The 23,666-nt window shown below is 45.7% G+C and overlaps 1 protein-coding gene across 1 annotated transcript in view; it reads left to right on the top strand.

The window, feature by feature from the left end:
- Positions 1–23,666, top strand: part of DPP10 (dipeptidyl peptidase like 10) — a 450,217-nt gene that overhangs the window by 131,489 nt on the left and 295,062 nt on the right. The window contains exon 2 of the mRNA XM_088475553.1: positions 7,317–7,431. Within this exon, the coding sequence (XP_088331679.1) occupies positions 7,317–7,431 (115 nt within the window). The remainder of the gene's footprint in view (positions 1–7,316; positions 7,432–23,666) is intronic.

The raw sequence follows: 23,666 nt of genomic DNA, 5'->3' as shown, positions 1-23,666 counted from the left end.
ACAAACATACAGCATACGTAACAAACATACAGCATGGGAAACAAACATACAGCATGGGAAACAAACATACAGCATGGGAAACAAACATACAGCATACGTAACAAACATACAGCATACGAAACAAACATACAGCATAGGAAACAAACATACACCACAGGAAACAAACATATAGCATATGAAACAAACATACAGCATACGTAACATACATACAGCATGGAAAACAAACATACAGCATAGGAAACAAACATACAGCATACGAAACAAACATACAGCATAGGAAACATACATACAGCACAGGAAACAAACATACAGCATACGAAACAAACATACAGCATACGTAACAAACATACAGCATGGGAAACAAACATACAGCATAGGAAACAAACATACAGCATAGGAAACAAACATACAGCATACGAAACAAACATACAGCATACGTAACAAACATACAGCATGGGAAACAAACATACAGCATAGGAAACAAACATACAGCATATGAAACAAACATACAGCATAGGAAACAAACATACAGCACAGGAAACAAACATACACCACAGGAAACAAACATACAGCATACGAAACAAACATACAGCATACGTAACAAACATACAGCATGGGAAACAAACATACAGCATAGGAAACAAACATACAGCATACGAAACAAACATACAGCATAGGAAACAAACATACAGCACAGGAAACAAACATACAGCATAGGAAACAAACATACAGCACAGGAAACAAACATACAGCATAGGAAAGTACTATGTAATATAGTGGCCTATTCATGGGGGTGCTTTCTCTTTGCTTGTCGCTTGTACTCCTCTTCTGGGGCATCTTTTGTCACTGTCACCGACCCTGATATCTTTGTTCCATTGCTGAAATGTCTTGGTGGAATCGCTCCCTATGCTTGTCACTCAGTGCACCACAGTTATCTTGTCTGGGTAATCCCGTGAATCGCATATATTTGAATAGGGGAGGGGACAAATAACTGATTCATGTAATTGGGTCATTAGGCCCCGCCCCCTCTGCGCGGAACGCAGATTGCTGGTAAGATTCTCTCCATTCTGCCCACGTCACTAGGAATACCCCTACATCGTCATAAATGGGCTATATCTCGGAACTCAGAGCTAACTGAGAGTTTTAAATGTCATATTCATTCTTTGCATGCTGACATCAATTAGAAGTAACTATTTTCACATCGGAAACATTTTCATTGTTGTGCAGTGTATAATTTGCGCTTCCCCTTAAATACACAGGGTAGGCTGATATCACCCTACTGGGCAAAATGAGAAAAAAAAAAGATAGCTCCCATGGAAGGGCACACTTTGTCACAATATAATTAAAAATTAACTTTTATTATTAAACATGTAAAATTTGAAATTAGATAAGGCAAAATGTAAAAAAGGGAAAACATATGTGAAGCAGAGTGAATTAGACTATTAATACGTATACTGTATATAAATCCTTGTTAAGTACACAGCATTATTTCTTCATCTTTAGTATTTACTAAAGGGGGCATGATTACTAATACCTCTTTTCCACCAAAACCCCGGGTTCGACCTAGGTTTTCAGACATGGTTCCAACCCAGGTCAGACACCGTCTACACAGCACCATCGATCTGGGTTATTCTCAGGTCAGCCCCGTTCACAATGAACCTGGGTCTGCCCTGCTAAACTTGTGAGGTCATAAAAAGTGGGAGGTGACTGCTCCACAACCACCAATCAGCTCATTTTAGGCATGACCCAGGTTGGATAACCCTGGTTGCGCCGTTTACACTGCACCATTACCCAGGTCCTTCCTGGGACCTGGTAGCTACCTAGGTTGGATTGCCGAGTCACTTGACCCGTGATATTTTTCAGGGACCTTTTTACACTGAGCTGCAACCCGGGTAGACTCAGCAAAAACTCAGGTGTAAAAGGGGTATTAGATAACTGCATACCGAGGGACGCCTCAACTTACTATAGACCGTAATTCAGGAGTTACGAGGTCCGTGGTGCTGCTGCATTGTATTATTTTTTTGATTTATGCAGTGAATTATTTATGAATTTATGAAAAATGTGTCAATATATTTTGTATTTTCACCTTCATTTATATTTTGTTGTTGTTCATTATTAGCATAAGTGATTACACCACCAGATCCATTAGACATCGATTGAGATAAATCTGTCACTTGTCGCATCTGTAACTGGTTAGTACATACGCTCTCTATGCTTTTTGACTTATGTTTTTTGCACACAGCACTTTAGACTCAGCACGGTGGGAAGAAACAATGATTTATTTGTAGTTCAGCAATTGTTTTAGTTTAACTTTATTGCAAAAATGTTGTTTATATGAAATATATCTATTTATTTGCACGGTCACCTTTATATTTACTGCTGCTGATTTTCCTTGACAACATACGATATTAGCGGTAACTTGTCACATGCATCTTATTGTTAGTGTCATATAGAGAGTGTGTGAACACACTATCCCAGCATCACACAGTGCTATTGCTGGGCAACAGTATTTTCTATAGGTTACAGGGGAATCAGTATAAATGACCCCAACGCCGGCAGACTGTCAGCAGTGGAAATCCCGACAGGGGATTTAGGTAAGTATCACTAACCCTACCCCCCTAACCCTCCCTTAGGGGTGCCTAACCCTAACCTCCCCCCTAGTGCCTAACCCTAACCTCCCACCTAGTGCCTAACCCTAACCCCCCCTAGTGCCTAAACCTAACCCCCCCCTAGTGCCTAACCCTAACCTCCCCCCTAATGCCTAACCCTAACCTCCCCCTAGTGCATAACCATCCCCTCTAGTGCCTAACCCTAACCTCCCCTCTAGTGCCTAACCCTAACCCCCCCTAGTTCCTAAACCTAACCCCCCCTAGTGCCTAACCCTAACCCCCCCCTAGTGCCTAACCCTAACCTACCCCCAGTGCCTAACCCTAACCTCCCCCCTAGTGCCTAACCCTAACCCCCCCCTAGTGCCTAACCCTAACCTAGCCCCAGTGCCTAACCCTAACCTCCCCCCTAGTGCCTAACCCTAACCCCCCCTAAGTGCCTAAACCTAAACCCCCTTCCCCGCAGCCTAAACCTAAGTCTCCTGGGGGGTTCCTAACCCTAACTACCCCTTCCTATAGCCTAAACCTAACCCTCCCAGGGGATACCTAACCCTAAGTCCCCCCGGGAGCCCCTAACCTAACCCTCCCTGTCCGTGCCCGCCTCCCGGCTTACCTTCGTTCGGTATGCCAGGCATCGGGCTCCCGGTGTAGGTATAATGACAGGCGTCGGGTTTTCGACGCCTGGCATTAGTCCCCTGCCGGGATTTGACAGTCAGGAAACGGCGGTCCGCATTTCAGCCGTCGGCTTCCTGACTGCATCCCGTTACAGGTTCTAGGTCACTCTATGGGCACCAGGCATCATATCCTATGGCTCTATGAGATAAGCTAATCTTGGATTTTCTGCTTTTCAAGGATTTGTATGTATTAAATTAATAGTCTAATTCACTCTGCTTCACATATTTATTCCCTTTTTTTACATTTTGCCTCATCTCATTTCAAATTTTCCATGTTTAATAATAAAAGTAAATTTTTAATGATATCGTGACAAAGTGTGCCCCTTCCATGGGAGTTATCCTTTATTTTCCCCTCTTCTTCTAATTGCTTATTGATACCTAACTCCTTGGGAACACCTTTGTTAAATATACATGATTATGAGGCTTTTTTTTTTGTAATCATTGTAACCAATTTTTGAATTCCTTGTTATATGAGATTACACCCATTACTTCCTGTGACGCGTTCCCCTTTTTCCCAAATTCCCCTTTCCCTCATTTATTCAAATCACCCTACTGGGGTCAGCGGACCACCTGTCCGGGTGGGCATTGGGTTTGTATTTGGTATGGGAGTCAGAGACCTGTCACTTCTGTGCCTTTGTTGTTAGGGCAATTAGCCCATGCAAATGTCTGAAGTGAATTTATTATTATTATTATCCCTTATTTATATGGTTTCGCAGCATCTTACACAGTACATACATGAGCACACAAGAAAAATAGCTATTAGTAATACAAGACAATGCAGGACAAGGACATGGAAAAAGAAAGAAAATTGCCCTCCAGCACACTGCAGATAAATCAAAAATACTTGAATCCTACATGATAATAGAAATTCAGAGGTATTGGTTTACATACATTTGCAAATATATGAATAAGCGCTGGGCCATCGTCAAGGCTCCTCTATACTAGCGTCCCTAAAATTAAGGGGTTCGCGTCTGAGAAGCAAGGCACCCCAAAAAATTCCAGCCAAGGACCACCCCCAGGGCATCACACGAAAAGGGGAAAAAAGGTGATAGTGAAGTGTTAAAGGATAGGTGTGTAAAGATAAATCAATAAGTGTTAATGAGATGTAAAAGATTATTATTTATGTATTTTAATTCTTTTACATCTCATTAACACTTATTGATTTATCTTTACACACCTATCCTTTAACACTTCACTATCACCTTTTTTCCCCTTTTTGTGTGATGCCCTGGGGGTGGTCCTTGGCTGGAATTTTTTGGGGTGCCTTGCTTCTCAGACGCGAACCCCTTAATTTTAGGGATGCTGGTATAGAGGAGCCTTGACGACGGCCCAGCGCTTATTCATATATTTGCATATGTATGTAAACCAATACCTCTGAATTTCTATTATCATGTAGGATTCAAGTATTTTTGATTTATCTGCAGTGTGCTGGAGGGCAATTTTCTTTCTTTTTTCTGTGTTCAGTGTAAACCCCACCCTTTACAAGCACCTGTAGTATATTAAGCTGATTGAGCAACTACCATATTTTTTGCTTTGAGGACAAGGACATGGTTTATACACATTGCTGCATAATACAAGCAGCAGGGTGTTAGCAACCAAGTGTTAGGTGCCAATTGAGGAGTTAGGAGTAAATGATAATATAAGTAGGGGGAGGAGAAGCACGTGAGGGACGAGGGCCCTGCTCGTGAGAGCTTACATTCTAAAGGGGAGGGGCAGACAGACAGGGGTGACACAGAGGGATAGATAGTGAGGAAGGAGCATGGAGCAGTGGGTTAGGATATGTGCTGCGGAATGTGTGTGTATAAGATGACCTGATGTTATGTCAAAATTAAGTCTTTCATTCATCTCTCTCTGACAGAAAATAGATTGTTTATGTGTTATGTACATGAGAGATGTACAAAATAAAGTTGTAGCGCTTTAATTTTTGTCTGTTACATTTTAGCATCTAAATACATCCAGCTATTGCAGCTATTATAGGACTGTCCTGCCATCCTACTAGTGACTACTATAGTCCCAGCTGCTGGGTGCTATGCCATGCTCCTGTGAGTGGGTGCATCTCACATGCTAGACCCACCCACAAATGGGTGCAGCCATGCCCAACATGCTGTGGTCCCACAGGATGTTACTGTACCCGGGCCCAGAATATCTCTCGGCAGCCCTGGAGGTGACAGGCAGAACCAGGAGGGACTTTGCATTAAGTCAAATGGCTCCACTGATTAGCTGGCCGTTCTCTCCCCCCCCCCCCCACGTGCTATTTTTATGTTAATTAAATAATAAAGCTGACCAATCGCATGCCACTCCTGCTTCGTGTCATTATTTATAATTATACTTGTTTATATAAGGTTTAGGCTTATGGATATGTACTATGACTTTGGAGCAGAAGCGTTTTTTTAACCATATAACAGTTATACTCCAATGTACTATGCGCTGTACATATTTCACCTTTTGTATTATGCTAAATAATGACAACAAAGTAACTTCCACCCGTTCTCACCCACACTCCGTACAACTCTCTTATTTGCTGAATGCACCAGGCAAACATTGGGCCTGATTCAGAGATGGCGGATGATGCAGACGTAGTCGCGGTCGCGCTTTCGAAAGCGGCTGCGGCAATATGTAAACGCAAATCTCAGCCTTCATTTAGTGCGGGACGGTGCGATGCAGGGCACAAGCGGTGAGACGCCCACTTTCAGGCTGCGAGGTCTGCGCAATTGCGATAGAGATGGAAATAACTCCAATATTGACGCAACATTGGTCGCATCATCGACATTTGCGGTAGCCTAGAGTCTACTTCAGCTACTCTCCTCTAATCCAACTAAATATGGCCTCTGAAGCTGTGGATTTAAGATTGGGAGCGCAACAGCGTTGCTAGGCATGCTCCTCGCGACACTCCCATAACACGCGCATGAAACGGACCCTTTTTATGTCCACTTTAGGTCACCTCTCAGTGTGCACCCCGAAACGCCCAGGGATCGCAAGCCCCTTCTCAATTGTCGATGTCACACGCAATTGCGTACGGCAGAGGACACCGGTTGGCGCGCGCGCAATAAGGGTTTCCCGGACGTTTAGCGCATGTGCGGTAGCAAGCATTCAGGCCCGTTATGCCAGCACACAATGGGCCTGATTCATTACCGTTCGCAATTACGATTAGGCGCACAATCGGATGATTGTTGCTCTCTGCACATGCATTTAAGTGTGAGTGCGCGAACTGGCCACTGTGATCGGGACTGCGTTCGCAGTGACTACGCAGACCCATCGCAGATTGATGGACAGGAAGTGCCGTTTGTGGGTGGTGATGGGGGGAGGGTCGGCGGAACGCAGGTGTGTCAATGTGTTTGGATGCCGTTACAGAGGCGTGCATAAATTATCCACTGCGAAGCCGTACGTAGCCTGAGGAGCGTGCGATGAGGTTAGCAATTTCTGAGTAAGGTCTGACCTTGCGCAAGTGTGTGAGGCTGCGATGGTACTCCATGTTACCGATGGTTTTGCAGGATTCCTAAACATTACGGATGTGAGTAAGGTAGTGCAGCGACGGCATAGCGATTGCAATGGATTAGAATACTATCGCAGTTGAACTACGTGCATAATCGCTTTTGCAATCGCAGTTGCGATCCGTAGTGGATCAGGCTCCCTATCATGAACTGAAGATACATCTATAGCCATCTACCCCTCATCCTCCCTTATCTCTACAATATAATACAGGACAGAGAAAAAGCCTATACTGATCGCCTGGTGTTATAGGTTGATTTCAATGGATCAATTAGTTTGTATTAATGTGACCCAGACAAGCACCTATAGTATATAACATTTAGATTGAAAGCTCTTTGTAACAGGACTCTATTCCCTTGTGTTTATATTATTATTATTTGCAGATTTTTACCCAGGGGCTTGGTTTGGAACGTAATGAAAAACTGGTGTAAAATACAGACAAATGTGCATCCAGACAGACTTATATATGTACTGACATACCTGTATATATCCATACTTGCCTATAGCACCTGCCACCTAATGCTCACAAGCATGTTTCTGTGCCTAGGAGATGGGAAGCAGCAGCCCGCCTCAGAGGAACTGGAAAGGAATCGCCATCGCATTACTGGTTATTCTGGTGGTCTGCTCCCTAATCACAATGTCGGTCATCTTGCTGACCCCAGGTGAGTGTGACCTCTGAGTTTAATACGTATGAAATGATTCATTATTATCGGTATTATTAGTTTAATGGGGATATATGTGATGTATGATAAAGTGCATGCAAATAGTGCAGTGATGTTATTGGTCTGCCATGACGGTGACCGCACACTAATCTGTCATGATAGTGACTTCATGTCAGTCACAGCACATCACCTTGTCATGATAGTGACTTCATGTAATTCACAGCACATCACCTTGTCATGATAGTGACTTCATGTCAGTCACAGCACATCACCTTGCCATGATAGTGACTTCATGTCAGTCACAGCACATCACCTTGTCATGATAGTGACTTCATGTAATTCACAGCACATCACCTTGTCATGATAGTGACTTCATGTCAGTCACAGCACATCACCTTGCCATGATAGTGACTTCATGTCAGTCACAGCACATCACCTTGCCATGATAGTGACTTCATGTCAGTCACAGCACATCACCTTGCCATGATAGTGACTTCATGTAATTCACAGCACATCACCTTGCCATGATAGTGACTTCATGTAATTCACAGCACATCACCTTGCCATGATAGTGACTTCATGTCAGTCACAGCACATCACCTTGCCATGATAGTGACTTCATGTCAGTCACAGCACATCACCTTGTCATGATAGTGACTTCATGTCAGTCACAGCACATCACCTTGTCATGATAGTGACTTCATGTAATTCACAGCACATCACCTTGTCATGATAGTGACTTCATGTAATTCACAGCACATCACCTTGTCATGATAGTGACTTCATGTAATTCACAGCACATCACCTTGTCATGATAGTGAGTTCATGTCAGTCACAGCACATCACCTTTTCATGATAGTGACTGCACTCAAATCTTCAATAATAGTGATTGCACCCCAAAATCTCCAATGATGGTGCTTGTGTGCTGATCTGCAGTTATAGTGTGGGCACTCCAATCTGCCTCAAAGTGACTGCACCCCAAATCTGCAATGATGTTGTCTGTGCACTGATCTGCAATCATAGTGTGTGCACCCCAAATCTGCCTCAAAGTGACTGCACCCCATATCTGCAATGATGTTGTCTGTGCACTGATCTGCAATCATAGTGTGTGCACCCCAAATCTGCCTCAAAGTGACTGCACCCCATATCTGCAATTCTGGTAGTTGCATGCGATCTGCTTGTGGTTATACATGATAACATTAATGTGATAATAGATGATAGAAAACATTAGTACAGAGACAATTTGCTGCTTATTTTATACAAGAAAAAAAAAGGTCCCTGTACCGATGATTTTCTGTACTGAATACATACCTATAACGGTGCCTGCTGTTCTGGTGTATTTCCATATGTACCAAATTTACCACCTGTGCTGCAACAATTTCTATTCCCTGATCCCCCACTGGAGCAAGTGCTGACATGCCGACATCACAGGCGTACCTGTGACATTTACGCCCCGTGCACACAAATGTCAGTCTTAGAACAGACAGAAGAGTGATCGCCTGACCACAGGATCACAGGCGTTACCATGGGGGAGATGTATCAGACTTCTAGTAACCAATCAGATCCTACCTATCATTTTATAGAATGTGCTAGAAAAATAAAAGCTAGAAGCTGATTCGTTGAATGTTTGAAAAGTCTCAGTCATGTATTAATAATCATACTTGCCGACAAACGCGCCATTGTGACCACCACCCCTCGCTATACAGTGCAGAGGAAACAGACATTGTATAGCGAGGGGCGAGGATACGATGGCGCAATTCAGCGCCGGACTGGCCACTTGTGCTCTGTAAGTTAGCAAATTGGGGGGGGGGGGAATATTTTGCGAACTGCTGAATTCACTGCATAAAGTGGCTTCCTGAGGCTCTTTGGGCCTTCACAAGTTGCCTTCACAAAGTGATAAGAATAATAGCGGTGAAAAGGGACGAGAAGTTGCCCGTAGCAACCAATCAGCTTTGAGGTAGTACGTTTCATAAAATGATATGTAGTACCTGATTGGTTGCTATGGGCAGGGCTGAAGAGAGCCTGGACGGCCCCAGATGATGGCAAGGGGGCGTGGCCTAATGCGAGGAGGCGTGGCCACGTTCCCTGCCAAAAATTAAAAAAATATTTTTTTCATCTGCAGTGTCACATAGCGACGCCGCGCGCTCCACGGGGAGGCACAATTTTGCCCCTAAGCCAGGGACAGATCCAGGGGGGAGGTTGAGGTTGCTTTCAGTGCAATCACTCCCACCTGGATCAGAATAGATGACAATATGTCTTGGAAAATGTCTCCTAACATGATCACAACTTTATCAGACATGCACACTAGCCGAAATTTGAAGCGCAAAGGGCGTGGCGTTGCGAGTCACATCATTATGGCCTCATAAAGTGGTGGGTAAATATAACATAGTGCTTAGGGCCTGAATCAGAGATGGAAGCTATAGCAGAGCCGCTGTGTTCAGGGTCGCAGCCACTGGCTACGGCACACCCAGAAAACAGGGCTGACATGCCCTCGTTTTCTGGAACGTTCCATGTCGCCTCTAAACGCTTTTGGGGCACTGCGAGCGTCATCACAGCCCCAGATCTGCACGTGTGCGCTGCGGTTCTGCACATGCGCATAACTAATAACAAAGGTGGTATGCATAAATATCGGGTTTGCATACCTCCCAACAGTCCCACATCCAGCGGGACAGTCCCATTTTTCTGGGACTGTCCCGCTGTCCCACCCGCGGGCCGCAGTGTCCCACGGTGGGGGGGGGGGAATCTGGGCACAGCACAAATCGCTGCTCTGCATAGCAGTGGGTGTGCAGGAGGAGAAAAGATGCCGTGCATGCGCACGGCATCTGTTCTCTTCTGTACAGACTGCCTGGGGGCTGCCCAGCATCTCGGAGGTTGCTGGGCACGAGTTCCGGACTATAGACAGACAGTAATTAGTCAGACAATGTCTAGATAGACACCAGATGTTAGACAGTTAATAGTTAGACAAGGATAAAAGCCCAACACAGACAAAAGTCAGACACACTAAAGTTAGACGTGTAAAAAGTTCGACAGGTACAAAAGATCGACATGAAAAAGATCGACACAAAAATGGTTGACATTTTTTTTTTTTTAGGGTTAGGTTTAGGGTTAGGGTTTGGCACTTACTGGAGGGTTAGGCACTTACCCAGACGGTTAGGGTTAGGTACCAAGAGGAGGGTTAGGGTTAGGGTGAAGATTAGGACTAAAAAACAAACAATAATAGTTGTCGACCATTTTTCTGTTGACCATTTTCATGTCGAAAGTTTGACCCTGTTGACCTTTTGTACCTGTCAAACTTTTTACATGTCTAACTTTAATGTGTCTGACTTTTGTTTGTGTCTAACTTTTTTCCCTGTCTAACTATTGACTGTCTAACATCTGGTGTCTATCTAGTCCAGGGGTGGGAACCTGTTTTCTGCCGAGGGCCATTTTTATATATATAACATTATTCGAGGGCCGGTGCAGGCCACGCCCTCTCCGCATGACATCACACGGGGGCAGGGGCACAATCGCCGGTGATTACAGCAATGCCCAGAGCATCCTGAGGATGCTCCGGGGAGCTGTAAGAGCAGCGCTGTGACCGTCTGAAGGACACTCCAGGCTCATTGCTGCATAGATTCTGGCTGCAGTGTGCCATTCTAGGCACCATGCTAGTCAGATGAGGCTAGCAGATAATAGCTCCGAGGGCCAGACCAAATGATTCTGAGGGCCTCATAAGGCCCTCAGGCCTGAGGTTCCCCATCCCTGATCTAGACATTGTCTAACTAATTACTGTCTATCTCTTATACCACACCTGCTGGCCACACCCCCAAAGTGATGAAAACGGGAGAAGCCAAGAGGCCCCGCCACGTTTTCCACAGACTCCACCCCTTTTGTGCAAGCCACTCCCCCTTTTCGTCTGCGGCGCGCGACCTGTCCCTCCTTGGCATATTAAAACGTTGGAAGGTGTGGGTTTGCGTACATCTCAGAATAAGGACCGTAGTACATATAACACAAGTCATATTTACCAGTCTGTCTGCCATTAATACTGTAGCTCTATTATAGCAACCAACTTGTTTTCTACCCTTAGGGGCATATTTATCACAATCCGTATCTCATATGCGGATGGGATGCGATAAATTCGCCCAAAGTTGCATCGCGATTGAATATATTGCGAGGATGCATCAAATATCGCATGCAGGGAAATCCTCTCCCTGCACTTCCCAGGGTAGTTTTCTCAAAATATACCCTGAGAGGGTGACCCCGCATGCACCGCTGGCGACCTCCCCCCCTGCGATCTTCATTGCAGTCCCCCCACCCCCGCTAAGCTAACACTTACCTGCACATTGCTGGACCCGGGGATTGGCGTCCAGCTCCTCTCTGTGACCCCGGTCAGCTGATCAGTGCTGTAAACTGAGATGCCGGCTGAGAATTTCATTGCATCAGCTCTCTTAGGGCTCTATTTATTACAATCCGCATATTGAATGCAGATTGTAGTGTGATATTATCGACTGAATTCGCATTGTGAATTCTGGCAATATCACAGGGATTTACAGAGCTTGCGAGAAACCTCCGATTTTTTTACAATTTATTTTTAGCAACTATGGTCGGATCACATTTCCCATTACAGTTGTGGGAAATGCGATCTGCTTACTTACAGAGGCGCTTTTTGCGAGCGCCTCTGAATCAGGCCCAATATTCCTGCTGTTTGTACTATGCCCCTAGCCCTTCCATACCAAACACTGCCTACATGCCCCTTCTATGCCCACCACAATATCCCTTGCCCACATAAGTGACTGCCATGCACAGAGGTAGATCACTGACTTCTCCCACCAATATACAGTATATATATATATATGTTGTTGGGCACACCCCCTCCAGTGACTGGCCACACCCCTTTGTGGGCCTCTATTACTGCGTTCCCCTGTGGGCCCTTCATGCTCCAGTCCGCCCCTGACTGCAAGTGCATCTGAGCAGCAATGTGCACGCTCCATATGTGATTACTGATGGCGGCCGCAGTGAGGATTTGTAAGATGACAGAAATGTCTACATGGTGTTGTATGATATGTCGACATACAGAATTGTCTACATATTGATAAAGTCAGTATTTTTCACGAAACTAACATTTTGTACTAAAATGCTATGATGACATTCTGACCGGATACCAATCAAACTGTCTGAGATACTAATTAAGTCACCTGTGCTTGAATGCATGGACATCCTTAACACCTGGACTGTTAGGGTTAAGTACCTGAATTAAATTTTTCTTGTTTTATGTAGAGACAAATCGCAATTGCACAAGAGCAGAGAATTACGGTTGCACCATACTTGCCAACATTCTAAATCCCAGGAGAAGCCCCAGAGAGGAGTTTCTGTGACATCTTCGGGGGGCGGAGCCGGACTTTATGCATCATTAGATTCGCGTCATTTTAGCACCGCCCCCTACTCTCGGACCCGAAAAATCCTAGTAAGATCTCACCATCCTGTCCACTTTACTAGGAAGTGGGTAAGATGCAGGAGATAGGCCTACTCTTCCAGGGGGTGCGGGGGGTTACCCGAAAAATCGTGAGCCTCCCGCGACTTCCGGGAGAGTAGGCATTTATGGGTTGCACGTAATATTGGGAAGGCAACTGTGGACGCCTGTTGCGAATTAAATGAAGGGACTGCTGATGTGACCATACGCCCATACAGTGCAAGCAACTTGAGATCCCCCCAAAAAATCCCAAATTGTGTATCAGACTGAGGGGTCTATGTATTAAGCCTTGGATGGAGACAAAGTACCAACCAATCAGCTCCTAACCGCCATGTCACAGGCAGTGTTTGAAAAATGACTGTCAGGAGCTGAGGAGCTGATTGGCTGGTTCTTTAACTCTGCACACTTTATCGCCATCTAAGGCTTAGTAAAGAGACCCCTGAGTCAGAAAAGGTTACAACACTTATGAGTCCCTCTTGTCACCTACAATGATTTCCCCTCTTTTCACCATTACAAGAACTAAACCTTCTTAAGGGGTCTATCCATTAGCAGATACATTTGAACGATGAACGATATATCGTTCAGTCGTTCAATTTATCTGTCATGGATAGGCCCTGAACGATGACAGATGCGCACTCCTGCTGCCGACAAATTGTTTCTTTCGTCTCTCCAACATGTTGGTCAGTTATGGCTTATAAGTGGTAAACGACGAACGACATTTTTAATGAAAATGAATTAAAAAAAATCCACTCCCTGAATGATGTCATGCAATATCGCTCGTTGTTTGCAAAAAATTGTCATGTACATGACAGATATCTGTCACCGCAGCCCTAGGACTTTTCAAGGGATAAATCTTTTGTCTTTCATCGTAGAGAAAGATCAGCTGATGGATAGGCCCCTTAAGAAAGGTAATCTTGCGTCTGGTACCAGCCCAGTGTAGATCTCTGGGTGTCGGATGCTGTTTTTATCATTCACCTGATTTTTATAAACCCAACATACTGTATAAATTCGCCTTTAGTTCGGTCCAGGGTTGCCTACCTTTAACATTCTCTTCCCGGGAGAAGCCCGGGTAAGAGATTCAGCAGGGGGCCGACGGGGGCGGGGCTTGACGATTCGCATCATTAAGCCCCGCCCCCTCACGGTAAAATTGTCGCGATTGGGCAATTTACATAGGGGCGGGGCCAAATGCTGTGATTCATGCAGAATCACAGCTTAAACCCCGCCCCCTTCACGGAGACCCGCGATTGCCGCGGGTATTCTCCTAATTCTGCCCACTTCACTAGGAAGTGGGCAGAATGCGGGAGAAATGCCTACCCTTCCGGGGGTGCGGGGGGTTACCCGAATAATCGGGAGCCTCCCGCGAAAACCGGGAGGGTAGGCATGTATGGTTCAGTTAGTCTACCTGGCCCGTAACAAAGCCACTGGTAGCATGGATATAATTACTGTAACCTGCATCATACTCGTATAATATTACGCATTGTTCCTGCAGATCTGCATAACTGTCCTTTTTATGAGACAATTTACAGGATGCAATTAAGGATGTTATATAACACTGAGACCTCTCAGAGGAGATATTCCCAAAATGGACCCTTTACAGATGCTCAATTAGACGGCATAATAGAGGAGACTTCTGCTATCCATGGGGAAATCATTCAATCCGGCAAGTTCAATGCAGAGCCACGAGCAAGAGGTTTAACAATGCTGGAAAAATAACAAGTACATTATTTACATGCTGATTGTGGGTTGAATATTGGGGCCATTATCTTACCAGATTGCAGCCTCTATGCTGAACGGTGGAGCTGAGAGAATATTATTATTCAGCAATGAGTTACTGAGAGCCTGCCCTTCCTTTCAGCAGCCAGCAGAGCGGCGAGCTTTACCCAGAGATCAGAATGTCAGTAATGGAAACTGGAAGCGCCAAAAGTAACCCACTAACCCCTTTCCTGATGGAGCTCAGGGATCGGTGATTAACTCTTTCCCTAACAGAGACCAACAGGCCAGTGATTAACTCCATTCCTAATATAGACCACCAGTGATGAACCCCTTCCCTTATAGAGACCAGCAGGCCTGTGATTAACCCTTTCCCTGTCAGAGACCAGCAGGCCAGTGATTCACCTCTTCCCTAATAGAGACCAGGCCAGTGATTAACCCTTTCACTAATACACCCCAACAGACCAGAGATTAATCACTGGAGCTCAATTCTGCTGCCTAGCTCATCTTCCTCTCCAAACGTACTACATCTGCCTACACGTCCTACACTGGTTCCCCTTCCCCTTCAGAACCTAATTCAAGCTTCTCACATTCACTTATAAAGCCCTCACCCATTCCTCTCCTAGTTACATCTCTGAGCTTGTCTTCCTTCACATGCCCGCCCGCTTACTTTCCTCCACAAATGCACGCCGCCCCCCCTGCCAACTGATTACTTCCTCCCACTCCCGCCTCCAAGATGTTGCCCGTGCTGCTCCCTACCCCTGGAACTCTCTCCCTATCAGACTCTCCACCTCTCTACAAGACTTCAAATGGGCTCTCAAGACCCACTACTTCATCTAAGTATTGCAGCTCTTATCCATTGCTAACCCACTGCTCCATGCTCCTTGCTCACTGTCTCCCTGCTTCCATTTAAACCCCTGTCTGGCTGCCCCTCCCCTTTAGAATGCAAGCTCTCACGAGCAGGGCCCTCTTCCCTCTTGTGCTTTTCCTTCCCTTACTTATACCATCATCTACTCCCACAAGTGCACCTAATGCCGCGTACACACTAGACGATAAGTTGGACAATTCCATCGCGTCCAATATCGTCCAGTGTGCACGTAGTGAACGACCAACGATGCGCGTTCCCGCGGGTCGTTGGCCTGCGATGAACGACATCATGCATCAATGTGTATAAACTACATTGCATTGCTTTGTACTGTAATGGTGCGTACACAGTGGGCGATTAAAGTGGACGACTGAACGATAACGATATCATCCATTTTTAACACAAAAACGATGAACGATAACGACGACGCGCGTTCCCGTGGGTCGTTCGTCATCATCGTTCATCGGGTAACATGCAGGCCAATCTGACGATGTCGTCAGGTTGCTGCATGTTATGGAATGGGGGAGAGAGCCCGGCGCTGAACAATATCGTTGATGATATCGCTCAGCGGGTGTGCGCAATGTCATGAACGACATTGAGCACACCCTGCCGGGGACACACTAGATATCACTCAGGGAGCATACCGTCTGTGTGTACCCACCATAAGTCACCGTTTTCTATGTACAGTACTGTGTAAGGCGCTGCGGAACCCTTGTGGCACCATATAAATAATGGATAATAATAATAATAGAGACCAACATGACAGTAATTAACCCCGTCTCTTACAGAGAACATAGTAGTAGTGATTAACCCCTTCCCTAATACACACCATCAGACCAGTGATTAACCCCTTCCCTAATACACACCATCAGACCAGTGATTAACCCCTTCCCTAATACACACCATCAGACCAGTGATTAACTCCTTCCCTAATACACACCACCAGACCAGTGATTAACCCCTTCCCTAATACACACCACCAGACCAGTGATTAACCCCTTCCCTAATACACACCACCAGACCAGTGATTAACCCCTTCCCTAATACACACCATCAGACCAGTGATTTACCCCTTCCCTAATACACACCACCAGACCAGTGATTAACCCCTTCCCTAATACACACCACCAGACCAGTGATTAACCCCTTCCCAAATTCACACCACCAGACCAGTGATTAACCCCTTCCCTAATACACACCATCAGACCAGTGATTAACCCCTTCCCTAATACATACCACCAGACCAGTGATTAACCCCTTCCCTAATACACACCATCAGACCAGTGATTAACCCCTTCCCTAATACACACCATCAGACCAGTGATTAACCCCTTCCCTAATACACACCACCAGACCAGTGATTAACCCCTTCCCTAATACACACCATCAGACCATTGATTAACCCCTTCCCTAATACACTACATCAGACCAGTGATTAACCCCTTCCCTAATACACACCATCAGACCAGTGATTAACCCCTTCCCTAATACATACCACCAGACCAGTGATTAACCCCTTCCCTAATACACACCATCAGACCAGTGATTAACCCCTTCCCAAATACACACCAGCAGACCAGTGATTAACCCCTTCCCTAATACACACCAGCAGACCAGTGATTAACCCCTTCCCTAATACACACCATCAGACCTGTAATTAACCCCTTCCCTAATATACACCACCAGACTAGTGATTAACCCCTTCCCTAATACACACCCCCAGACCAGTGATTAACCCCTTCCCTAATACACACCATCAGACCTGTAATTAACCCCTTCCCTAATATACATCACCAGACCAGTGATTAACCCCTTCCCAAATACACACCACCAGACCAGTGATTAACCCCTTCCCTAATACACACCATCAGACCAGTGATTAACCCCTTCCCTAATGCACACCAGCAGACCAGTGATTAACCCCTTCCCTAATACACACCATCAGACCTGTAATTAACCCCTTCCCTAATATACATCACCAGACCAGTGATTAACCCCTTCCCAAATACACACCACCAGACCAGTGATTAACCCCTTCCCTAATACACACCATCAGACCAGCGATTAACCCCTTCCCTAATACACACCAGCAGACCAGTGATTAACCCCTTCCCTAATACACACCATCAGACCTGTAATTAACCCCTTCCCTAATACACACCATCAGACCAGTGATTAACCCCTTCCCTAATACACACCACCAGACCAGTGATTAACCCCTTCCCTAATACACACCATCAGACCTGTAATTAACCCCTTCCCTAATATACATCACCAGACTAGTGATTAACCCCTTCCCTAATACACACCACCAGACCAGTGATTAACCTCTTGACTAATACACACCACCAGACCAGTGATTAACCCCTTCCCTAATACACACCATCAGACCTGTAATTAACCCCTTCCCTAATATACATCACCAGACTAGTGATTAACCCCTTCCCTAATACACACCACCAGACCAGTGATTAACCTCTTGACTAATAGAGACCAGCAGACAAGTGATTAACCTCTTCCCTAACAGGCTAGCAGATCAGTAATTAACCCTTTACCGAACATAGAACAACATACCCATTACCTGATAAACACCAGCAAGTAAAGGCCCCCATACATCAGAGATGGATTGCAGCAATCGTGCAATTTGCAATCGATTGTATATAAAAATCTTTCCCTTTTTCAATCGATTTCAGATTGCAGAATAGCCACAATCGATTGAAAAAGGGAAAGATTTTTATACACAATCGATTGCAAATTGCACGATTGCTGCAATCCATCTCTGATGTATGGGGGCCTTAAGTTACTAACCCCTTCACGATTATAAATCGGTAGACTCGTGCTTAATATCTTCTATAACAGAGGCTGTTGATTAACCCTTTCTCTAATAGAGACCAGCAGGCCACTGATTAACTCCATCCCTGCTAGAGACAAGTAGACCCATGTTTAACTCCTTCCCTAATAGAAACCAGCAGACCAGGGATTAACCCTTTCCTTAATAGAAACGAGGGCAGCACAGATGGTGTAATGGTAGCATTACTGCCTCACAGCACTGAGGTCGTTGGTTCGATACCCACTACGGCCCTAACTGTGTGGATTTTGTATGTTCTCCCTGTGCTTGCGTGGGTTTCCTCCAGGTGCTCCGGTTTCCTCCCACACTCCAACAATATACTGGTAGGTTAATTGGCTCCTAACAAAATTAACCCTAGTGTGTGTATGTGCGTGTGCATGTGGTAGGGAATATAGATTGTAAGCTCCACTGGGGCAGGGACTGATGTGAATGGCCGAATATTCTCTGTTAAAGCGGAATATGTGTGCGCTATATAAATAACTGGTAATAAATAAATAATAAATAATAAGATGACCAGTGATTAACCCGTTCCTTAATAGAGGCCAATAGATTATTGTTTAACCACATCCCTAATAAATATAATCAGACCAGTCATTAACCCTTCCAAAACAAATACCAGCAGACCCATGATTAATCTCTTCCTGTAATAGAAACCAGCAGGGGTTTTAACCCCTAATAGTTATGAACCCATTTCCTAATAGGAACTAGCAAATTCGCAAATAAACCCCTTCCCTAACAGATCCGTTATTAGCCCCCTCCCTAACAGAGACTATCCGACCAGTGATTAATACCTTCCATAACAGACACTTGCCGATCAGTTATTAACCCCTTTCCTAATAGAGATCAGCCAGCCGAGTAGTGATTAACCCTTTCCCTAATAGAGATCAGCAGACTAGTGATTAACCATTTCCTTAACATAAACCATCAGTGCAGTGATTAATCCGTTCCCTATTATACCCCTTTTACACCAGAGCAAAAACCTGAGTTTTTGCTGGGTCTACCCGGGTCGCAGCTCAGTGTAAAAGGGTCCCTGAAAAATAACCTGGGTCAAGTGACCCTGCAATCCAACCCAGGTAGCTACCAGGGATGGACCCAGGTAATGGTGCAGTGTAAACGGTGCAACCCGGGTTATCTGACCTGGATCATGCCTAAAATGAGCGGATTGGTGGTTGTGGAGCATTCACCTCCCACTTTTTCTGACCTCACAGGTTTAGCAGGGCAGACCTGAGTTCAGTGTGAACAGGGCTGACCTGGGAGTAACCCAGATCAAAGGTGCAGTGTAATACCCCTTTTCCACCTAAATTCCGGGTCTGACCCGGAGTTGGAACAAAGTTCCTATCCGGATCAGACCCGGAATTTTGCCGGCACTGACTCGTGATATTCCCGAGTCAGCGCCGCTCACACCGCAGTCGGGTCTGCATAGACCCGGCTTTTGCGGAGTGAAAGTGGACGCTTGGAGATGACGTCATCTCCAAGCGCCACTGAAGCCGGACCAATCGGCCGGCTAGCAGCGCACTCCAGGTCATCGTGACCCGGAGTGCGCTGTTCCCATAGCAGGGTTTCACGGGCTACGCCCGTGTTAAACCCTGCTAGTTGCCTGGGTTGGATTGCCGGGTCACTCGACCCGGCGATCCAACCCACTGCCCTTTTACACCAGGGAGCTGCCCGGGTTAACCCTTCAAAAACCCGGGTTTTAGCTCCGGTGTAAAAGGGGTATAAATGGGTCTGACCTGGGTCTGACCAGGGTTGGAACCATGTCCAAAAACCCAAGTCGGACCTGGGTATTTGGTGGAAAAGAGGTATAAGAGACCAACAGGACAGTGTTTAACCCCTTCCCTAACAGAGAGACCTACACCAGTGATTAACCCTTTCCCTAATAGAGACCAGTCGATCAATGATTAACACCTGCCATAGCAGAAAACAGTAGAGCAGTGGTTAATACATTCCCTATTGGGGACCAGTAGATACAGTAAGTAATTAACCCCTTGGGGGGTGGGGGGGGGCAATGAGAGATGACAACTAGAGCCCTGAAAATAAATTAACAAATTCAGAAAATACTATTCCTGTGAGATAGCTTCTAGTAATCGCCTCTCACCTGGAATCACTGCTACCTGTGGGTAACTAACTTGAATATTCATAGGATTATTTTTAATCTGTCCGCAGACCATTTCCCAATTACTTTCCTTCCCCAGAAATGCCAGGCAGTAGCTTCCAGCGGAGAAGCGGGCAACCGGGAATTGTGTTGTCTCTTAGCAGAGTAGACTGAGGCTAAAAGATAATGAGGAAAGAAAGTGTATTAACAACCTGTCCGTCTGGCTGCCGACCCCGGAATAAATTCCAATGCAAGAAGACGAAACTTTCTCTATGTACTGTACATATGTAAGAAGAAACCCAGTATTTATTATACGGATGATATAAGGGTGGAGGTGATCGTTGGGGCTGGGGGAGATTTACATCTCCTGGGGAGGAAATGTGAACTCTTTATCTTAATTGTGTGGTCAAAAGTTTCAACTTCCAATTAATGGATTTGGTTTAATTAAAAATAGTTTTATTAAAAATGTAAAAACAAGTGCTGCTTATCCCTGCACTGTTTTGCTTCGGGTGCTAAATCCATTTTTTCACCACAGATTCCTAAACTTAAATTTCAACTAGAATCGTTCCTTTATAGCGCTAGTGTCCGCTGTGAGGGGTGAGGTATGTTTTTTCTCAAATGTCGACATGATTAGAATATCGACGAAACGTACCTGGTGTTCTACTGGTGATTTACTGTCCTTTGGCCTGACCCTAACCCGCTGCTGCTGCAGCTGCCGACATGTCAAATGTCGACATTTCAACGCTGTCGACTTTATGGGGGTAATTCAAATAGCTGCAGTAAAATTTTTACGTGGCTTCAATCGACGAGCCTATCAGGCACACTCCCATTAATTCTCAATCCAATTGTAAAAAGTGGTTGCGCTGTAATTTTCGGCATGCAGTCGGGAAGCCGACGGACCTAATCCCGACTGCCGGCTTCCCGACTGCTTAATCCCGGCGAGGGTTAAATGACAGGCGCCTAAATCTAGACGCCTGTCATTTTACCGACGCCGGGAGACCGGCGCCCGGCATCCCGATCGAAGGGACGCCGGGCGGCGAGCGCGGATAGCCGTGGGGGGGAGGGTTAGGTTTAGGGTTCCCGGGGGGGACCTAGGGTTAGGTACTCCCCTGGGAGGGTAGGTTTAGACTAGGGGAAGGGGGGTTAGCGTTAGGCACCCCCAGGAGGGATTTAGGGTTAGGCACCCCGGGGGGAGGTTAGGGTTAGGCACCCCCACGGGGGACTTAGGTTTAGGTGACGGGGAAGGGGTTGGTTAGGTTTAGGCACTTAGAGGGGGGATTAGGGTTAGGCACTGGGGGGGAAGGTTAGGGTTAGGCACCCCTAAGGGAGGGTTAGAGGGCAGAATTAGGTTAGACAATACTTACCTTTGACGATCGGGATTTCCTCCTCTGCCGGGATGCCGCTGTCTGGATTCCAACCCCCGGGCATGGGTCCGGCGGTAAATGATACCGATTCCGTAATCTTTTATGTTAGCTACATCAAGTTTGGGAGAGTACAAAAGAGTACAAACTAACATGGGACAATAGTATAGAAGTGTATTAGTGACCAAAAGCAAAGTTACTGGGGGTCTTAAAAAGGGTAAAATGGCTGATTTTTGCATATTTTCATGGCATTAATTAAAATGATAGAAAGCAAGTGATTTTCAGGAAATGAAATGCTCTAGATTAATTTAGGGTGCATAAAAATGCCTGCGAGTTTTTTTTTTCTTTTAATAACATTTATTTTAGTCACTTTTAAAAATTTGTTAAAAAAACAACAAAAAACCTGCAATCTAAAAACACCTCTTCCATTCATACATCACCCCCATATACCTGTCCCATCCATACATCACCCCCATATACCTGTCCCATCCATACATCACCCTCATATACCTACACCATCCATACAGTACCCCCATATACCTGTCCATCCATACAGCACCCCCATATACCTATCTCATCAATACAGCACCCCCATACCTGCACCATCCATACAGCACCCCCATATACCTATCTCATCCATACATCACCCCCATATACCTGTCCCATCCATACATCACCCCCATATACCTGTCCCATCCATACATCACCCCCATATACCTGTCCCATCCATACATCACCCACATATACCTGTCCCATCCATATATCACCCCCATATACCTGTCCCATCCATACATCACCCCCATATACCTGTCCCATCCATACATCACCCCCATATACCTGTCCCATCCATACATCACCCCCATATACCTGCACCATCCATACAGTACCCCCATATACCTGCACCATCCATACAGTACCACCATATACCTGTCCCATCCATATATCACCCCCATATACCTGTCCCATCCATACATCACCCCCATATACCTGTCCCATCCATACATCACCCACATATACCTGTCCCATCCATATATCACCCCCATATACCTGTCCCATCCATACATCACCCCCATATACCTGTCCCATCCATACATCACCCCCATATACCTGTCCCATCCATACATCACCCCCATATACCTGTCCCATCCATACAGCACCCCATATACCTGCACCATCCAGACAGTACCTCCATATACCTGTCCCATCCATACATCACCGCCATATACCTGTCCCATCCATACATCACCCCATATACCTGTCCCATCCATACAGCACCCCCATATACCTGCACCATCCATACAGTACCTCCATATACCTGTCCCATCCATACATCACCCCCATATACCTGTCCCATCCATATATCACCCCCATATACCTGTCCCATCCATACATCACAACCATATACCTGTCCCATCCATACATCACCCCCATATACCAGTCCCATCCATACATCACCCCATATACCTGTCCCATCCATACAGCACCCCCATATACCTGTCCCATTCGTACATCACCCCCATATACCTGTCCCATCCATACATCACCCACATATACCTGTCCCATCCATACATCACCCACATATACCTGTCCCATCCATATAGCACCCCCATATACCTGTCCCATCCATACATCACCCACATATACCTGTCCCATCCATACATCACCCACATATACCTGTCCCATCCATATAGCACCCCCATATACCTGCACCATCCATACAGTACCCACATATACCTGTCCCATCCATACATCACCCCCATATACTTGTCCCATCCATACATCACCCCCATATACCTGTCCCATTCATACATCACCCCCATATACCTGTCCCATCCATACATAACCCCTATATACCTGTCCCATCCATACAGCACCCCCATATACCTGCACCATCCATACAGTACCCACAT

Source organism: Taudactylus pleione, unplaced genomic scaffold (genome assembly GCF_031769625.1).
Source record: "Taudactylus pleione unplaced genomic scaffold, aTauple2 ptg000173l, whole genome shotgun sequence".
Classification (NCBI taxonomy): Eukaryota; Metazoa; Chordata; class Amphibia; order Anura; family Myobatrachidae; genus Taudactylus; species Taudactylus pleione.
Note: the sequence above shows the minus strand (reverse complement) of the source record. Positions and strands in the feature narration are given on the sequence as shown.